Source organism: Rutilus rutilus, assembly GCF_951802725.1.
Source record: "Rutilus rutilus genome assembly, chromosome: 13".
Lineage (NCBI taxonomy): Eukaryota > Metazoa > Chordata > Actinopteri > Cypriniformes > Leuciscidae > Rutilus > Rutilus rutilus.
The window spans coordinates 14,522,506-14,542,100 of NC_140218.1; the positions used below are offsets into that span (position 1 = coordinate 14,522,506).

The 19,595-nt window shown below is 38.6% G+C and overlaps 1 protein-coding gene across 2 annotated transcripts in view; it reads right to left on the bottom strand.

Moving 5' to 3' along the window:
• Positions 1–4,007: 4,007 nt before the first annotated feature.
• Positions 4,008–19,595, bottom strand: part of plxna1a (plexin A1a) — a 201,384-nt gene continuing 185,796 nt past the window's right edge. For both annotated transcript variants that reach the window (XM_084428130.1, XM_084428129.1), the window contains exons 24-32: positions 17,805–17,951; positions 16,657–16,816; positions 14,637–14,740; positions 13,751–13,847; positions 10,497–10,687; positions 7,589–7,758; positions 7,273–7,485; positions 6,997–7,147; positions 4,008–4,905 (exon numbers count right to left, since the gene is read on the bottom strand). In XM_084428130.1, the coding sequence (XP_084284256.1) occupies positions 4,810–4,905; positions 6,997–7,147; positions 7,273–7,485; positions 7,589–7,758; positions 10,497–10,687; positions 13,751–13,847; positions 14,637–14,740; positions 16,657–16,816; positions 17,805–17,951 (1,329 nt within the window). In that variant the 3' untranslated portion in view covers positions 4,008–4,809. The remainder of the gene's footprint in view (positions 4,906–6,996; positions 7,148–7,272; positions 7,486–7,588; positions 7,759–10,496; positions 10,688–13,750; positions 13,848–14,636; positions 14,741–16,656; positions 16,817–17,804; positions 17,952–19,595) is intronic.

Sequence of the window (19,595 nt, forward strand, 5' to 3'; positions counted from 1 at the left end):
GTTTCGCTAGATAAGACCCTTATTCCTCAGCTGGGATTCCTGTGAGGCTGCATTGAAACTGCAATTTGGACCTTCAACCCGGTGGTTCCTGTTGAACTCCATTATAAATGGAGAAAAATCCTGGAATGTTTTCCTCAAAAACCTTAATTTCTTATCGACTGAAGAAAGAAAGACGTGAACATCTTGGATGACGTGGGGGTGAGTAAATTATATGGAAATTTCAATTCTGAAGGGAACTAATGTGTGGTCATGTTTCCTGTTAGTTGACAAAATTTTACATTCGAAATCTGAATTGGGAGTTTCAAAAAATTCCCCCTCAGAGATTTTCCACTGGGTTCAAGTTGGTCATGTAAGGGTGGAATTCCTGCAGTGGTTCGGGCTGCAAGACTGCCGAATGACTAAAGAAACGTTATTAGCAAGATGGTAGAAAACTGCACATTTCTTGTCTGTTCCACCCACTGCCAACGACGGAAATAAGCGCAGTTACAATAGCTTAATATGTGGGAGAGCGTTGCAATAGAGAGTGACGATATTGTATTGCACTTTATAGCACTTCAAAGTCAATACCAAATCCAAACTTGTTAGCACATTAGTTGTAATTGAAAAGGTTTAATGACAAAATATGGTTATGGTTACACTTAAAATAGTTACAAAATAGATGTATGAGATGATGATTATCATTATATTATTATAATTGTACCCAGCATATATGAAAAATGTTACCTGAGAGAGAGAGAGAGACCCAAGTAAGGGACCCAGAGAAGAAGAGAGCCAGAGCATAAATAGAGAAAGAGCAACAGTTCCAATCTTCTTTTATCATTTCCCTGACCATGTGACTAAAACCCAAATGTGAGACATTCAAACTGACCAATCAGATAATTACACTTCCCCCACGCACTAAAGGTGTGACAATTCATCGACCCCCAAAGTACAAACATTTTGACCTACAGACCTAGATCACTATCAGAAACCTATGTGCCTTTAGGAACTCCAAATGGTCCTTGTGGTAGAAAGAGGAGGTGGAAACAGTTAAGCAACTATCTTTGTTCATTTAAAATATCTTGGATTATTTTCAATCCTACAGTCACATCACGTGAATTCGCTGCTAAAGCTGCTTTTTGTTGGAAAGCAACCTTCATGCATTGCTAGACTACTGACAATGAACCTTGTGAAACCTAATGTGAAATGTGTACCTTTAGAAAGATCGTCAAATTTGACAGAAAAAACAAAAACATTTTTGTCAAATCACACATCGTGAAGCATGATAAATTAGAATAAGACTAGGGACACAAGCAATTTTAGCGAAAAATGTTTAATCTCTCCTTGATGCATGTTTATTTACACATAATAAATTTGCAAAATAGGAAAGAGCACAATATTTACACAATGAGCATTTAACAGCCAACCTGTCACAGTTGATTCAAGTCTGAAACTCTTCAAAAGGTATCAGAATTAATAAAGTATTAAAATTCTTTAGTTTTCGTTTTCTTTGAAATCTACATGCTCACATTTTGTTCCTACGTTTAAATTAATCCATCCTTCCAAAAAAGGATTGTTTCTTCAATCTGGAAACACAATGAGCGGAAATCAAAAACCGGATTGGTCTTTTGGACTGAGGAGGAGCTTAAGAAAGAGGGCGTGGCCAGCAACGATAAAGAGGCGTATGGAAAGAGATGGACTCTGGGTAATGAGAAAAACGAGGGAGGAGTTGACAAGGCACTCTGTGCGAAACGAAAACTCTGTGAGTCTGAAACACCTTCTGTTCGGCTTGTTTTCCCTCTACAACGTCTTTTTTTTTGTTTTGTTCCTGTACTCAAAGTAGTTCTCAAAACAAGTGTCGCAAAATAAGAGGCATCACTCAAATACTTTACACTGCGAAATCTTTGAAATGTTAGAAAATCTCTTAAGAATTCCACATGTTCCACAACTCAACATCTAAAAACGATTGAAAATCAAAGATAGCACTCGTCATGAAAACAAACTGAATGAAAAGAAATGCAAAGATGACATCAAAGTGAAACACATGTCCTGAGACATTACAATGCAACCAGCTGCTTTACAATCACCAACACCAAAGTCCTGCTAACAAAGCACAAAGCACATCGAGATTTTCCCATCCAGAAAACGACAATAGTAAAAGAAAAAAAAGAAAAACACATGGCCAGACCGTACATTATGATATGTAGAATGAACATAATCGGCCTTTGGAATGAAAGTAGAACAGCATGCTTGTGTTCTCAAACCATTTTGTAATGTGGAAGCATGCAGAAACTCATCTACTGAAAGTGAACTGAACGCACTAACGTAAAGAAGGGTCCAAGTCACCTGACCTGTAATGCTATACATCCAGCTCTCTCCTTCTACTGTTAAAATTAAGACAGTAGTGTGTATGTTCACTTAGATAGGAAGTCTATCTATTTAGCTACTTCATCCATGTAACTTGATCTTGCACTAAAACTGATGACAGAAATGATCGCTAAAGAGTTTATGAGAGCTAAACACAAACAAGCAAACAAATCCAACATCGATCTAATTCGTTTTCGGTCGACATCTGTGCTGAAAACGAACGCAGTTCCTACAGGTGAGCATCTGGAATCTAAAGAGAGATTGTCTTTACCGTTCTAGAGATTTGTGGAGACCTGCTCCCGGTTGATTAGGAGAAATCGCAATGGCATAAAATCAATAACGTAAACCGTAATCCCAAAATAAATAAATGCGTAAAAAGAGTGATTCTGTATTACTTTCCCAGCTGGAATGAACCCTGATGTATAGCTGAGGTAAAGCGAGCGAGAACCCGTCAAACGTTCGGTTTCGTGCGTCTCACTCACTCTCTCTCATTAGATTTCTGACCTAAATCTTTCAAAGATGTTTCTATCGCATCTCAGAAAGTCTACATCTGCTTTAATCTCAGTGGAAAGCCAAAGGAGGAAAGGCTTTCTCTTGTTTGAACACGACCGGCTTTAAGAGAACTGCTGCAGCACATGAAAGCGAGTCACTGCAATACACATTCTCACAGACACATTCTCACAGAGTTACCGACGCTCGCAAGAGAGAAGATAAAGAGAAACTCCAAAACAAACAAGGTGGCGAAGAAAAGTAAAGCAGAACTCGACTTCATCTGCTTGATACCCCTGAAACAGTTTGAGAATCGCTTCACATTTGTATTTGTAACACTGCAAATCAGCAATCTTGATAGAAATTAGTTAGTGGACTGTTGAAAACCAAAACGATCAAGACAAAGCACAAAACGTTTTTTTTTTTTTTTTTTTAAATGGCATAAGGAAGCAATGTAGCTTATAAGCTCAAAATTAAAAATACTCCTTAAAAGGGTTCTACTTCACAAAAAAAAAAAAATAATTCTAACTTAGTGCTGACATGATGGCCGTTTAAGAACGTTACCACCTTGCTTTAAGCTTAACTACCAGTTTTCATGGATATGTAACATTCACGTATGATCATTTGGCTTTAAAACCATTGACTTTAAGCTTTTAAAAAACAGAGGCTGCTAAAGATGTGGAACTGCATGGAAATAACATTTGCTACATTTACAGTGATGACACAGAATCTTCTCAAAATGCCAGATTGTGACATCATCAGTAACGGAACACATTCTTCGGTTCTTCAATCTCAAGTTTTCCTTCATTCTAGACTGATTTGTGCAAAAGTTACAGAGGCTTAGAGTGCTCATGTTTTTAAAATGAGAAATGAAGATGAAAAGGGCCAATTATTAATTATCGATCAAGTTGTTGCACGGAATAGCGAAAGAATATGTCCTGAAGTGTCGTTCAGACTAAAACCCATAATAGCAATAAAGGTTGAAATAAGTGTACAAACTAAATACACAGATTCATCCACCCAATAAACAATGAACCCTTTGTTTTTCGTGAGGACATTTCCCTCCAAAAACACTAGGTACCACATGGGAACACATTTGTCTGAGTTTGTTCTTTTTTGCACATTGTTTTTTTTTCACTCTCAGTTCTTCAGTCACTAGGGTAGTCAACATTAAAATAATAACACATTTTATCTAAAGAAAATCATTTTTTGCACTAACAACATTCAAATAAAACATGGCACAGGACATTTTTTTTTTTCAATATTTTTTTGTCATAGTTCAGTCTTTGTTTCAAATATCAAATTCATCTTATTCTTTTCTATGTTAAAATGGAAAACTTTGTACGCATCTTTTCACTCTTTTTGTATAAAAATGCAGTTGTATTTATATATCTATACACATTTATATATATATTTATATCATTTTCATTTGTTTTAGTTCCTGTAAATTGTGCAAATTCAGCAGTAACACAAGTGGCAGGAGACTGGATCAAGTGAGTCCTTCGATCAACCCAAAGAGCAAAAAAAAAAAAAAAGATGTGATGTAAGCGCTAAAACAAAATACCGTTTACTAAAAAACAAAAAAAACACTGTTTTTATCCTTCGTGGGCTTTAAGGTCTTCTGGCTCATAATACAAGACATCCTTGGTGAGTAAAAGCACACAAGCGTGGCTCAACACACACTCCAAAATGATAAAAATCCGAAAAACGAAATCCTATTGGTTGGACGTGCCGTCCAGGGAGACATTCTGGTGCGTGTTAAGTTCAAAGGAAGTGATAAAACAGGATTTCCACCCTGGGCTAAGGGGTCTCCAGTGTACTGCTTCTGTCCTTGCAGTCCGTTAGCTTAGTGTGTGTGTGTGTGTGTGTGTTTGCGTGTGTGTGTGTGTGTATGAGTGTGGGCGAGGCTCTGGGATGGGCTCAGGAGGTCAGAGGGAGCCAGCTGAGGTGGGCGGAGAGATGGGGAGGGGGTCCTCAGCTTGCCAGAGCCATGGTGTCGATAACCTGTTCCAGTTTACTGCGCAGTCTCTGTCGCCGAGCTAACTCATCCTTCTGAAGCGCGGACAGGATCTGTAGAGGAGGAAATTACCTAAAATTAGATTGCTTTCACAGGGTAGTGAGTACTTTAGTTGGTTTATGAGGCCTGTGTTAAAGGTGCAGTATGTAATATTCACAGCTAGTGGTTGAAATGGGTACTGCAGTTGTACTGGCTGTAGCATTGTTTTTTTCTTCTGATAAACAAGTATGTGAACTTAGATTTGTTTTCTAACATATGGTATTTTTATGTAAAAAAAAAAAAATGTTTACTGCACCTTTAAATGTACAATTACAAAATTCTCTCTATGGCAGCGTAACAATGATAAAATATGCAAAAAAAGTCTCAATTACACACTTAATGTGGGTATTTGCTCTTTATTTTGTTGTACAAGTGCTAAAAGATTCTTATTGTGTTAATCAGGATGCAAAAAAGCGATGTACTGTACATACTGTATAAAATTACGTCAAATTCTGAACAGTCACTGGAACTCTCATTATATCGCAGTTACGATTTCTGACCTCGTAAGTAAACTTCCCAGAGGACTTAAAGACACCATAAGAGCCTTAAAGTCAACATGAATGTGTTCGCAACCCATTCAAACTTGATTTTATGCAACGGGAATTGAGGTCTTGATGACAGCTGAAAAGGAAAGTTGTTTTAGAGGAAGAGCGAATTTAAATGTAGCAATACATATCATGGCACTAATGTTGATTTCATGTTGACTTTAAAGAAGTTGAGGGTTAAACCTACAATCTTTTGGTTACCAGGCAAGATCTTTAACCACTGGGCTTCATCACTCCCTTTAGGTACGTGTTTTCTGTAGATGGAAATGCAAATGTGCCGATCACGCCTTTCAGAAGTTGTTTGTGAAACAGCGAGAGATGCTAACAAAAAGCAAGCGTCTAAACGTAAAGGAAATGGGAAAGAAAAGAATCTCCAACACCCTTAGCGTCAGATAATGGACTGCTAATTTCCCTCCTGTTTTCACGCAGGTTCAGCGAGGGTGTTCATGTGGACACGTGTGCATCTGGATAATAAAGACTAATGAACATAAACGGCTGTTTAAAACGCAACCAGCTGCAGTGTATTAATGTCAGACAGAGAGAGGGAGAGCGGTTTCATAAAGCAGAGAGATGATGTTTGATGAGTTGTGTTAGACTAAACTATCCCGAAAGTAAGGAAATGGAAGATGGAAATGAAATCATTAAAAAAAATAAAAAAAACAGGGCTAGGTGCTACCTATGGACACCTTTTTATATCTGCTTAATGGGTGAAGAAACAGTAGTAAATGTAGGAATAATTATGCAGACACACTGTGTCTATTTCTTTTCACTAAACACACACACACATTCCCTCATTTCTGTATGAGGTAGAACTAAATGGTCTCCTTCGGCGACTCATTATCTCTCCATTTATCCAGCCTGGCTGGAATGAGTCACTGCTTTTGACACATGATCTCGTGTGTGCTGTCAGATGGCATTACGTGTGAAGGGCTACATGGATAAACCTGTATCTGAGTGGCCATGTATTAAAAGTGTTAGATTTCAGATTTTGCCATTTTAACAGCCTATTCTGGCTTGCTTTGGTTGAATTCTGATGTACCAGTCAGAGAAGATTTTCTTTTTCTTTCATCTTTCCCTCTTCAGAATGACATACTACATACTATTTTTCAAAGAAAAGTAGTATGCAGCCTTAATACTGTGCATAGCAAGTGAATTTTCTGTATGCATTAAATAGCTACTACCTATTTGCTAAAAATGTACAATGTGCAACCAGAGCACACTGCATGAAATAGTGCATCCCATGATGCAATGTGCTCAACTTGATCTTCTATTATCAAAATGAACTGGAAGTGATATCAGCTGGAATTTTGAGTCCAATACTGCTCAAATATCTCTGCTAAAGGTTATGAAATGTTTATGCAAAAATGGACCATTTATTTCTGTGATGATAACTAGATGAATCTTGCAACAGTGTGGCCACGTGACAACGTGTGTGAAATGTTTGTTACATACTATATACCTATTTAATCTTTTTTTGCACTGCGCATTACTGTATGCATACTATTTTTTATAAACAAAATACTTTTATTCCGTTTGGATCACAGCGTTTGTTTCTCTTACCTCGTCTTTGTACTTGGTGATGTAGGAGTAGATCTCGTGGAGGGCGCTCATGCTGTTGAACTGGCTCAGGTGGAGTCTGGACTGCTCCGCGAGATAAGCGCTCATGTCCTGATCACTGATGGCGGACATGCGCCCAATGTCTGAGTAATACCTGCAGGACGGCAAGACAGCAGGTCCAAATGAGCATAATAATTTGCGTCTTTGAAGGTTATAATTAAGGTCTAATAGGGCAATTTTGTGCTAGATGTATTTTAAGCAGGATCTCTGCCCACTTACCTTTCTACCCAGTTCTTGTAGTTGGGAATATCTTTAGCGTAGAGCAGCTTATTTGAGGGGGAATCTTTGCCGAGCTTGTGTTCAGATGTGGAGCAGGAGTCCATGAAGGTTTGGGCGACTACGGAGAGACAGGCATCCGTGATGCTGTTCTTGTGGATGTCGAACACAAACTGAGGGTTCTTGATCACATTCACCCAGAATCTTAACGGCAAACTGAGGACGAGGGAAAGGCAATGGGTAGATAATGAGAACAAAATCTAGCTGATTTCACAAAACAGCAGTTTTTCCTAATGTCTTAAACAGCGTCGCTCCTCACCAGTTGCTCTTCCAGGTGTGCCGAACATCTGAATCTGTGATTTGGTGTTTGTCTGCCTGCTCATCCAGGAAGTCGAACATGTATTTGATGGCGAGAGGGAGGGCACTGCCACGGTGTGCCGTGCTGAATATCGTCTCAAACAAATCATCGACGAATTTCTGTAACGTACCCTGTAGTGAGAGAAATCAGATGTGTCTTGAGAATGACCTAAAACTCTTAAAGGGGTCATCGGATGCAAACACTGCAAAGACACATTTACATGCAAACACCATATAAAAGTGAATTTTGCATATGCCTGTTAAATGTCCTATTTTTCATGTAAAATAAATATAAAATCAGTGGCTCTCAACTGGTTTTGCACCAAGACCAAGATTTTGACATCAAGTTTCACCGAAAATACCTAAATTCATCATACAGATTTAAAATAAATATTGAAATGATTTTTTATTGCCATCAACTGCACAAGTTCAACAATAGCCGCGTTTCCATTACCCTTCAAATTGCGCAAATTGAAATTGCGAATTGAAAATACGCCCAATGGAAACACGTCAATTTCGCAAAAACTCCCATTTATCGCAAAAAAGGTTTACGTTTTTCGCAAAACTGCAATGTTTTTTGCAGTTTTTGTGCATTTACAGGTCACCTGACGTAGATGACGCGGTATGTTTGGACAGAATACGAGACAGAGTTTTTTATTAAATTCATATAAGACAAAAGAATTACAAGAATACTGGATTCTAAACCTCAAATAAATGCCACAATCAAGACCTCGAAGCATATATGAGGGAGAAACACCCAGAAACACCTCATATGTGCCGCTCACAAGTATAATAAGGGTCGTTCCTTACCATTAATGCTTGGAAAACACACATACATCTCCTTCGATTAATAATAATGGATAGTGCAAGTGGCTGGGATATAGTACATAAACCTACCAATGTCCATTGCCATGGTTTTTGGAATGATTTTACTTATCACAAGAGGAAAAATTTTTAGTCGTATAACATCAGTTAATGGAAACGGCGTCATTTCACAATAGGTTTTTGTCGACATTTAGAAAAAATAAAAAAAATAAAAAAAATATATATCGCAAAAGTTTTGCGCAACTCTGTAATGGACACGCGCTTACTGAGCAAATATTAACAAGAAATATACCATAGAGTTTGACTGTTAATGTCATCAACAAGATTTCAGGAACCATTTTCTCATCTATTTTAAAAGTTGAATTATTTGTATTTTATTATTATAATTTTTTTTACTATTTTATTTTTAACATTTATTTTATTTTATTTGATGCACAATATTATAGTTAGTTGGATTTTATTATTTGCATTTAGCATCTTTTTTTTCTCCACCAGCTGACAACCACTGTATTAAAAACGCCTGAAAATGCTAGAAAAAGCCTGAAAATGTCATTTTCTCAGCTTTAAACCTTTCCTATTGATCACAACGGCTACTTGCACACAATCACAACTTGCAAAAACTTACTAAAGGCCTAAAATCGCTAAAGACCCTCGAGCAGCCGAACCGGAGATGTCGGTTTATTCATCATGTCTGTTAGCGGGAGAACAGCAGTGGCTCTCAGATAATATGGAGTGTGTTGATTAGGAATCTGGTGTGTGAGTGAGTGTGTGTGTGTATGTGTGTACACGAGACAGACAGTCACAGTCCGCGTGGTTTCCCAGCATTCATTCCGCGATCTGTCACCACGCACCATGAAGCACTCGATCCACAACAAATTACCTGTCTCCTGCTGTTCTCTTCCGCTACAGCATTACATTTATCTATCGTTTTTTATTATGTATCAAAATTGACCACCCGAGAGGATTGTAAACATATTCTGATTTCATTTTTTCCTAGCCTAACAATTAGGAGGCAAAGCAATAAGCTACAGAACCAAGAAAGGGGAAGAGAGAGCAATGAGGGAGGAAGACAGAAGACAGTTGTTTCCTAACCAGGTGCGATATGACGAGATTCAAGCAATTTGTCTGTCAACACTGAATGTGGCTCTGTGATGTGACACAATCATAGCCAATCAGAACATATTTGATATTTATGTAAAGTCGAATTTTGGACCAATGAGATTCACATTGGGCAGGACTTCCAAGCATAACAGAAACAGAAACCAGGCAATCTACAACATCTTCTGTCCATCATTGCTTGTTGCATTTGGTTAGGATAAAAGCACAATTTTGCATAATCTTTTATCATCCTCAAAACTTCAAGATGGACAGACTGAAGCCCCCTTCACACTACCAGCAACATGCAGTTACAAAATACCATTAATCCCATTCATTTTCAATGGAAAGCTGACGACTTCCAGGGACAGCAACCGTTGCAGACAGAAGTGGGCATGTCCAGTGACGCAACAAAGTTGACTAATGTTAAACTTTATGCAAATGAAAAACGACTTTCAGGAACAACAACCTTTAGGAGTGTTGAGTGTTAGTAGTTGAGCGCACGTGATCCACCACTAGTGGAGTGTCAGCGGCAAGATGGAAGAGAAGTTGGTGGTACTTGCCCTGCAAACTCGGAGGCTGAATGGTTTTGTGAACCCAGATACACCGGCGCTTGCGCTTTCACCACAGATAACTAGCAGTGATGGCAAAGAGAACTTGCTGTTTCTCGTTCATGTTTAATATTAAGCAATTTATATACTGATTCCATTTATATTGAGTCTTTTCCCTCCAAAAGGTTTTTAGTGGCAATAAAACTGATTGGTTGTCTACAACATGGAGTTGCATCTGTAAATGTCATGCACAATTGTTCTTAGGCAACAAGTAGTGAGACTGCCCACTAGTGACCTAACAGCAAGCCACTGGGGACATGTAGCGACAAAATCGCTGGCATTGTGAACGCACCTCAAAATTCTTAAAAACATGAATAAGAAAACTTCATGAAAGCTCACCTTGGTGGCCAGCAGTCGTGTCAGGTAGATCTCTGACACCATCTTGCTCCCGCGATCGCCCTCACGCTGGTCTGCGTGATCGTGGTTTTTGACGAGGTGCCAGAGCTTGGTCCCGCTCTCTAGATCGGGCGTGATCATGGGCGTCCTGGACCGCAGACTGTCTGGGCTGCTGGCCGTCCTCAACATGCTCTCTGAAGAGAAAGAGAGTCAATCATTAAATCATTTCTAGCATTTTATAACATGGATAGCTCTATTTTTACATTTGCTAGGCGAAGGAACTACAATAGTTGCCGAAAGATAAGCGTTTTCATGTTCACTATTTACAACATTGATGTGTTTTATCATGTTCCTGATACTGCCGCCATTATAAAAAGCCATGCGTTACAGTAATTCTACCTTGTTCAAGGGTGTTATTGGCACTCGTACAGCATTAAAATCACTGTAACGCACGGCCTCTCACGCGTATTGCTTTTATTTCATCATAATCTGGAAGGTTCAGAAATCTCAGGCAGTATTGACCCCATACATATAATATAAAGCGAAAACCTAAGCAGCATAAAACAGTCACATCGGCGGTTGTAAATCAGGTCCGGCGGTTTCTTCTATCTGATGAGCAGTCGGCTGCTAAATACCCAGGAGTTACACATCAAAGATGAGAGCAGAGAGGAGCTGAGCTCTGGCTAATGGATGGTTAAGCACAGTAATCTGTCTGAGGATAAGGCATTCTGGGTAAGGATCATTTCCTGTGGATGCCCTAAACTACAATGAATATACTGCATCTGCAGAATCCATCAAAAAACTCCCTCAGGTTTATTCTATCCTTAAGTGGCAAGTGGGAGTGAAAGATAGAGTCCCGCGTCTGGAGTCTAGTTAATCAGTCACAGACTGGCAGGCCGGCGTGCTTGAAAGAAACAGCCACTGTAAGCTTAATTCAGCCTCTCGCAGCGCTTTTATATTACACCGCATAAAAAGTCAAGGCTTAGAAAAACATAATAGTAGAAAAGCAAATAAATAATAAATAAACCAGGAAAGGAGCATTTTTAAGTAACACAGAGACCACAAGATAATGGCTGAAACTTACAAGTATGTCAACGCAGACGGTCATGCACTGAAATTCGTAATATAACGCAAGAGCGTGTTGTGTGTTTGTAATGTTGCCGGAAGAATGGGCACTAGCATAAACGGTCTTATACAGTCCATTTTCTTCTTCAAGTCAACCACTGATGGAGCAAGTTTAAAGCAAGTTTTCAGATGTGTAACTAACTGAAAAGTAACATCTAGTTCAACACAAGACATTTCAAAGTGACTATCACCCTCAACGGTACATGTAAAGTACAAAGTGAAAGTGACATGCGAAGGCCAAGTATGATAACCCATACTCGGAATTTGTCCTTTGCATTTAGGGTCCAGACCACTTCAGTCATTGCCTGCAGGAATTGAGAATCGAACCCGCAACATTCGGGTTAACAGTCTGACTCTCTTACTATTAGGCCACGACTGCCCACGAACCATGTGCTTACAATGCTTTCGCTAGTAATAGACCAATATGCCATGCAGCCAGGCCAAATGATGGCCCAATATTTGTCCATTTAGAGATTGTTTTAGTGTATTGTGTAGAAAGTAGAAGTCATCTTTCCACTTCAGCAGGATATAACCATTCAAAAGTTTGGAAGAAATTATAGCAAAGATGCATTCAATTGATCAAAAGTGATATTCATAATTAAGACATTTATTATGTTACAAAATAATCTGATTTCAAATAAATGCTGTTTTTTTGAACTCCTGAAAAAAAGTATCACAGTTTCCACAAAAATATTAACCAGCATGATTTCTGAAGGATCATGTTAGAATGATTTCTGAAGGATCACTAAAGACTGGCGTTATGGCTGCTGAAAAATCAGCTTTGCCGTCACAGGAATAAACTATATTTTGAAACGATCTGCATTTTTGATCAAGAAAATGCAGCCTTGGTGAGCATAAGATACTTCTTTCAAAAACATAAAAAAAATGTTATCTATCCCAAACTTTTTAACAAACATATATGTTATTTGCTTATGTATATATCAGCATTGTATAAGATATATTTCTAGATATTGAAATCCGCCACAGAAAACCTCATATTAGTCATCTGCTGACCAAACAACTGCCTTTGCAGATATATGTTTCTATATTTTTATGAGTATGTTTCTGGTCGAACAGGCCATTCATGCTTGCGTGGTGCTCGCAATAAGTAAGTGTATGTATCTTGTTCCTCAATGCGGCACAAATCGCATATAATGTTCAGCTCAGGGTAATAAAGGATGACACGAATATATAAAAATACCCTGTGAGCAGTCTGAAGTAAGACTTCCTCTGTTCTCTCCTACGGCTTGTGAATGCATCGTTTATTATTAATGGTACCAGTGTCAAACTTCATTACGGAGGCCCAGGGAGATGCATATCTGTCCAGTGCTCTTATCACCATGTCCATTCTGGAGGCCGGGGAGGAATGCTCATTTGGGTATTGAAGATATGAATTCACTTCCTGTAGCGGGGGTGTGAAGGGATTTGGAACAATGTTCAAAGGTATTTTCATGAGCTTACATATCCAGGAAATCAAGTAAAAAAAAAAAAAAAAGAAGCCAGATCATGTAATGAGAACGATCCGCATTGGCGTCACTCTGACACCACAGCGACTGCGGTAACCTCTGCCGTTTCCATGGCAACGAGCGAAACACGACTTGAACGACAATACGAATGTGCGTCCAGTGTTTGAGCAGAATTATCCGAGACATGAAGCCCCCTCTCAAAGGGAAATATAATGGATGTCTGCCATGAGAGAGCCATGGCTTGAGTGCATGTAATTCTGCGGCAATCACGGATACGCGCATCCGAGGAGGACAGACAACATTAAACAGCCTTTTCTCTCTGATCCGCTTTCTTTTTTTGGGTTGAGGAACAAAACACCTTCAGTTCTGTGCTATCATCACCTCTTATTCGCACAAACACCCAAAGTGCTCGGAAAACAAAACAAAATCATCACAAAGAATAGTCCGCCGGCTTTTTGAAATCCAGACACGAGGACACGATTCTAGCGCGAGTCCTCGTTTTTAAGGGAAAATGGAGGCCAGTGAGCTTCTGGGTGCAATAAATACAAATCTCTCGGGTGAATATGGCAGACGTGATCTCACTCTTCTGAAGAAAGTCCCTGAGGAGACGAGAAGTGGAAGTTCTGAGGGGAACATCAAAACAGGAAGTTGAGACAGAGTTCTTACCGTATCTGCTGAGGGACTTGGTGAAGGTGGACGAGTTTGAGATGTTGTACGCAGAGTTTTGCTTTGGCACCAGGGCAATAACAGACCCATCTGTTACCTGAATACAGTGAGGAACTCAACATTACTGCAAATAACTCAGAAAAACATTCACAGACACATCAATCTACATCATTAATCCATACTCTGCAAATCAAAGATTCAAAATCATAATGGATGTACACTGCCAGTCAATAGTTGACCAAATCAGCATTTTAGAATGATTTCTAAAGGATCATGTGACAGTGAAGACTGGAGTAATGATGCTGAAAATGCAGCTTTACCATCACACGAATAATTTACATAAAAAAAAAATAATAATAATAAAAAAAGACAAATAAATGCAGCCTTGATGAGCATAAGAGACATCTTTTAAAAACATTACACAAAAAAAAAAAGTGTAATTATTCCATACTTTTGACTGGTATTGTATGATATTTGAATAAAATGTCAACTTGATCATGGTTTTGTAGTTAAGACCATAAAACAAATTTCTAAATGTGTTTCCACCATATTCAACCAGTTTTCATGACTTTTACAGTCATTCATGATTCATGAAAGTACTTTTAAAATAATTTTCCATTTATATGCCAGGTGACAATCCTTGGAATTAAGAGATTATTTTGTACAAAAGTCTCCAAAAAGATCACAACAACAACAAAATCACTACAGAAATGTCCATGACTTCTAACATTTTAATACATTTCCATAATGTTCCAGGCCTGACGTTCACAATATAGAGTGTCCCTGAAGAGTGTCATGCTCAGAATACACCACCTAATTCTGGCATTCTTTGACCATGACATCTTTATTTTCATTAATATTGCTCAGCTGTGGACAGTGACCGTACCTGATAGTGTGCTAGTGTGTTCAGGCGTTTCCAGTCATTATCAATCTTAGTAGTGACATCCTCATCCTGCAGAATGATCCTCGCCAGTCTCCCCTGGCGCCACTCTGCAACAGAAAACAAGATGAAGGTGTGTGTCAATGGGAATGGTGACATTTTATGTCTTAAAAAACAGTACTTGCTTATTTATGAATACGTTTTCCAATTGAGGACATCCCCAAATGCCTCCCAAAGACCGTTTTGTCATATTTAGCTCACTTTGGGGACAATTTTGAACTCAGACTCTAGCTATGTGTGTACACACGCACATTACTCCCACAGCAAGGACAACTGACCACTTTAGGGGAGCTTTCCTCTTTAGAAATGCTTCATTTAAAGCACATAACCTTGTGCAGACCTTGTCCGAATCTCCCTGTGCAGAGTGAAGTCACTTTTCCGAGCGGAAAAGATATGAAAACATGCACTTGCTGTTAACAGAGGCTGAGTGACAAGTCTGACCCCGGGTCAGATCTAAATGACGGATCTGATCAAGGTCATGGGAATGACTGTTGTAAGCCTCTTACAAGCAAACCGTTCCAATAAACAACCTTCCCGTTTGTTTGTTTGTTTGTTGCAGGAGGAAGTCGCAGTTTCTTATTTCGAAACAGATTCTGAAAGACAACTGCCAAGGAGCAGAGCAAAGCCAGAAGAGATCTGCAGCTGATAGCATCACTCAGTCTGAGCCAGATGACAATCATGTTGGGAACTGCTCTAGCTAATGGGATCTTGCTGTGGATGATATGGTGTAGTGTCTATTTCCCTGGTGCCCACAACGGTGACTTCAGCATCCATTTATATCAAGCTGCTGATAAGCTGAACATTTGTATTAGCTGACAGTACCTTCTCTGAACAGAGCCATTTGATTACAAGAACGTGAAACAGGGTTGTTAATCATTTTGTTTAATAATTTAATTAGATTATCAGTTGTCGATTGATTCGTTTTAGCACAGAAATGTTCAGTAATCAAAATCTATGTGTATATATATACAATTTATGTACTGTTCCTCTATCAGTCTTCCTGTATCATCATCTTTATTCATGCATAATATTCAAGAGTTCAATGCATACTAAAAAGCTTAAATGTATTCAACTTCAGTGGACTGAACATTTAAAAAAATAAATGGCAATATTTACATTAAGCATTATTAAAAAAATGAATATATATATATATATATATAAAATATTGTAATCACATATAAATAAATATATACAAATTATTATTAAAAATATTAATATTATCGGAATTAAAAAGTAGGTTATGTGTATATATTATTTGGAATCTTCCATATGCATTTTGTAGTATTAAAGTACAAATTTAGATTGATTACTTAATCAATAATTAATTAATAATTAATTGATTATTTGACATACCTAACATGCAATATTTCATTGATATGTCCATCTTGAATCATAAAAGCTCTGCCAACCACTCATCCAAACTGCAAATCTCTCTAGGGCTTTTCACACTGCATTTAAGCCTGGGTTATCGTCTTTTTAACCCTGGGTAAGGCCACTCATTACCCCGGGTTATGCAACGTTTCATTCTTGTAATTTCGAAACAGGGTTAGCACCACTTTTAACCCTGGGTTATGGAACCCTCCCCACCTGCTGCGGCAAAGGTACACACTATACAGTGTGAAATGATGCAGTGCAGCGAATTATTTAGCCACAGACAACTAATCATAAACTGCCTCGGTGTTGACCTCATTAAATATTCATGTGCTTTGTACAGCCACAGAAACGTTCACTTGTACATGTAAACATTTTCAGAGATGGACAGGCAGTTATTAAAACCAATCAATCTTACTGACCTCATAAATATGCAAATAAGAACATTAACCCAGGGCTTCCAAATGTAGAGTATAAACCTAACTGCCCAGGATTAATTGCAAACCAGGGCAAAGAGTTGAATAGTGTGAAACATGAAAGATTTTGCTATCCAGGGTTTAGAATGACCTAATGACTCTTTCTCAAGAGTTCTTACCAAGGTCCATGTCTCCAGCTTTTGGTCTCTGTGAGTAAGGGCTTCCTTTATACACAGCGTCCAGAAGCTTCTCTTTCACCTGGGTGATTGTGTCACAGTTCAGGCATTTCACCGTCACCTCCGGGCCATTCTCGTTCTCTGGGTTCACGCAATGAAGTGTCTAAAAAGAGTAAAGATAAATCAGTCTATCATTAGCTTCTAGTTTGAGCAGTTAAAACACTCAATACAGTAAAAACAAGTTGAAAACACCATGGCTTTGTTCTAAAATCAAGTGAGCTGCCTAGGCAGGCCGCTGTCTTCTAAAAAAGTGACTGATTTGGAATGCTCTACATTTGGAACTTCATTTAATAAGCAAAAATCTTTTTTAAAAGAGCATTTTTTTATTTGATTTTGCTGGCTACGTTTCGGAAAAGCTTTCATGTCAGGAGGTTTTCACTGCACATTGACTTTGTTAAATCAGCAGAAGGAACGGTCAGCAAAAAGTAGGATGCTAAAGTTAATACACTTTAGGGCTTTTCACACTGCGCTTAACCCTGGGTTATCATTGCACCTGGGTAAAGGAACATTGCACACTCGTAATTTAGAATCAGGGTTAACAACACTATTGCAGTCACGGAAACGCTGCATCATTTCAATGTTTAAGAGGAAAAACGTCAAACGGTGATTGCGTTAATTGGCGTGAAGAAGAGACCATTTTATTCTTACATTTATAGCCTGTAAAGGGCATGTCATCTATGTAAACAGGTTGCATGTTGCGTTCGTCCAATCAGTGACACCGACACCGACGCCACAAATATGCAAATAAGGATGTTATCCCAGGGTTTAGGAATGTACAGTGTGAAAAGTCAGCTCATGAATACCAGAATGAATGTACCCTGGGTAAAGTTTGAGCAGTGAGACGCATGAAGCAAGAAAAACCCAGGGTTTAGTTTGACCCAGGATTAATTATTTAATGTGTGAAAAGTCCTTTTGATTAAAGATGACTTTTTCCTCTATAACAATATTCATGAGTTGTGCACAACAAGACTAGTGACATTTATTAAGAATACAAATAAGGTCAATTTTGATTTCATCTTGATTGGAGAGACATAAAAACACATCCTCAGTCCTTCAGATGAGTGAGCTAATGTTGTGCACTGCATACTGACCAGCGTCTTATAGTCAATCTGTTGTCGGATGAGTTTGTCCTCGCTGAGGGAGTATCGGGCCTCTCCGGTGATGGCGTCTATAGGGCCTTTTTCCATCTGCTGTTTAATAGCACAGTACAGCATGAAGAGAGGCTCGCCTGCACACTCCTGTAGAGAAAGAGAGTCAGAAACAACAGTGTGTTAGGACTCCACAATGTCATGAATACATGCACCGTGAATTTTTTTTCACCTCATAAAAAGTGAAAGATGATGCAATCAATAGCCCTTCTTTCCTTTCATAGTAACACGCGGACATAAAATGCATTTCAGGATTTGTATATTGAGCAAAACTTGATTACTGATAAACTGTCACTTCAGATGTGAAAAACAAGCGGCTATAATGGCACACCGCTTTCAAATAATCACAAGGACTTGCCAATCAATACAACCATTAGCCTCTCACACCCTCAAAAAGCCCCTCTCGAAAAAGACAAACAGTTTAAACGTAGGGAATAGAGAGAGCGATAGATGGAGGTTAACGATTGGGAGGAAGCACTTAAACCCCTTTGTGAAATGAACAGATAGGTGTGGAGAGAGAGGCGGCAGAGATGTGGATTGATAGGCTGATTTCTACATTAGCATTAACATTTTTCACTGGCTAACAAACAACTTGTGAGTTTCTTAATTATTCATATTTATAATAATAATAATAATTCATTACATTTATATAGCGCTTTTCTCTGCACTCAAAGTGCTTTACATAGAAGGGGGAATCTCCTCAACCACCAACAATGTGCAGCATCCTCCTGAATGATGCGACGGCAGCCGTATTGTGCCAGAACGCCCACCACACACCAGCTTACTGGTGGAGAGGAGACAGTGATGAAGCCAACTGGTATATGGAGATGATTAGGAGGCCATGATGGACAGAGGCCACTTGGCAAATTTGGGTTACACCCCTACTCTTTCGAAAGACATCCTGGTATTTTTTTTTTGTGACCACAGAGACTCAGGACCTCAGTGTAACGTCTCATCCGAAGGACGGCGCTCTTTTGACAGTATAGTGTCCCCATCACTACACTGGGGCGTTAGGACCCACACAGACCACAGGGAATTTGTATTGATATTTATTAATTCATATTTATGTTTCTGTTTGAATCAGGCATACGTTAGCAGTTAGCTAGCCTTATGTAGCCTGACATATGGTCTATTAAGTGACATATTCTGGCCAATTTTGTTGATATAAAGCAACCAACCAGCAGGGTTGTTATTATTAACTAAAAACTAAACAAAGCTGAAATAAAATAAAGTATAAATATTAGATGGAAAAATGTTTTTTAAAAAACAAAAAACCCCACAAATTATTAAAATTGTTGCTTTAACTAACTAACTAAATACGTTTAAGTTGAAGTACTAACACTAAAAAACTATATATAAAAAAAAAAAAATCATTGTATATTCAGATTACACGTAGCACACATTGTGTGAATTACACATTACCACAGAAAATCTGAAACTACAATTAATAAACCTGCTAATCCCAAGTTCCTGAGGCAGCTACAAGAAATCTGACGCTACATTCTGGGAAATTATCAATTCGCAATCCTATTCATTGCAGCTTCAGATTTTACAATGGTGTGACTGTGAATAAACTTGCCGATCACTATAGTTTCTGCCTCAGAAACTAGTGACTAGCCAGTTTATTCACTGTAGCTTCAGATTACACATAGCACATACTGTCTGAATTACACATTACCACACAAAATACAGTGAATAAACTAGCTTCTGAGGCAGAAGCTACAGAGGTTCTGC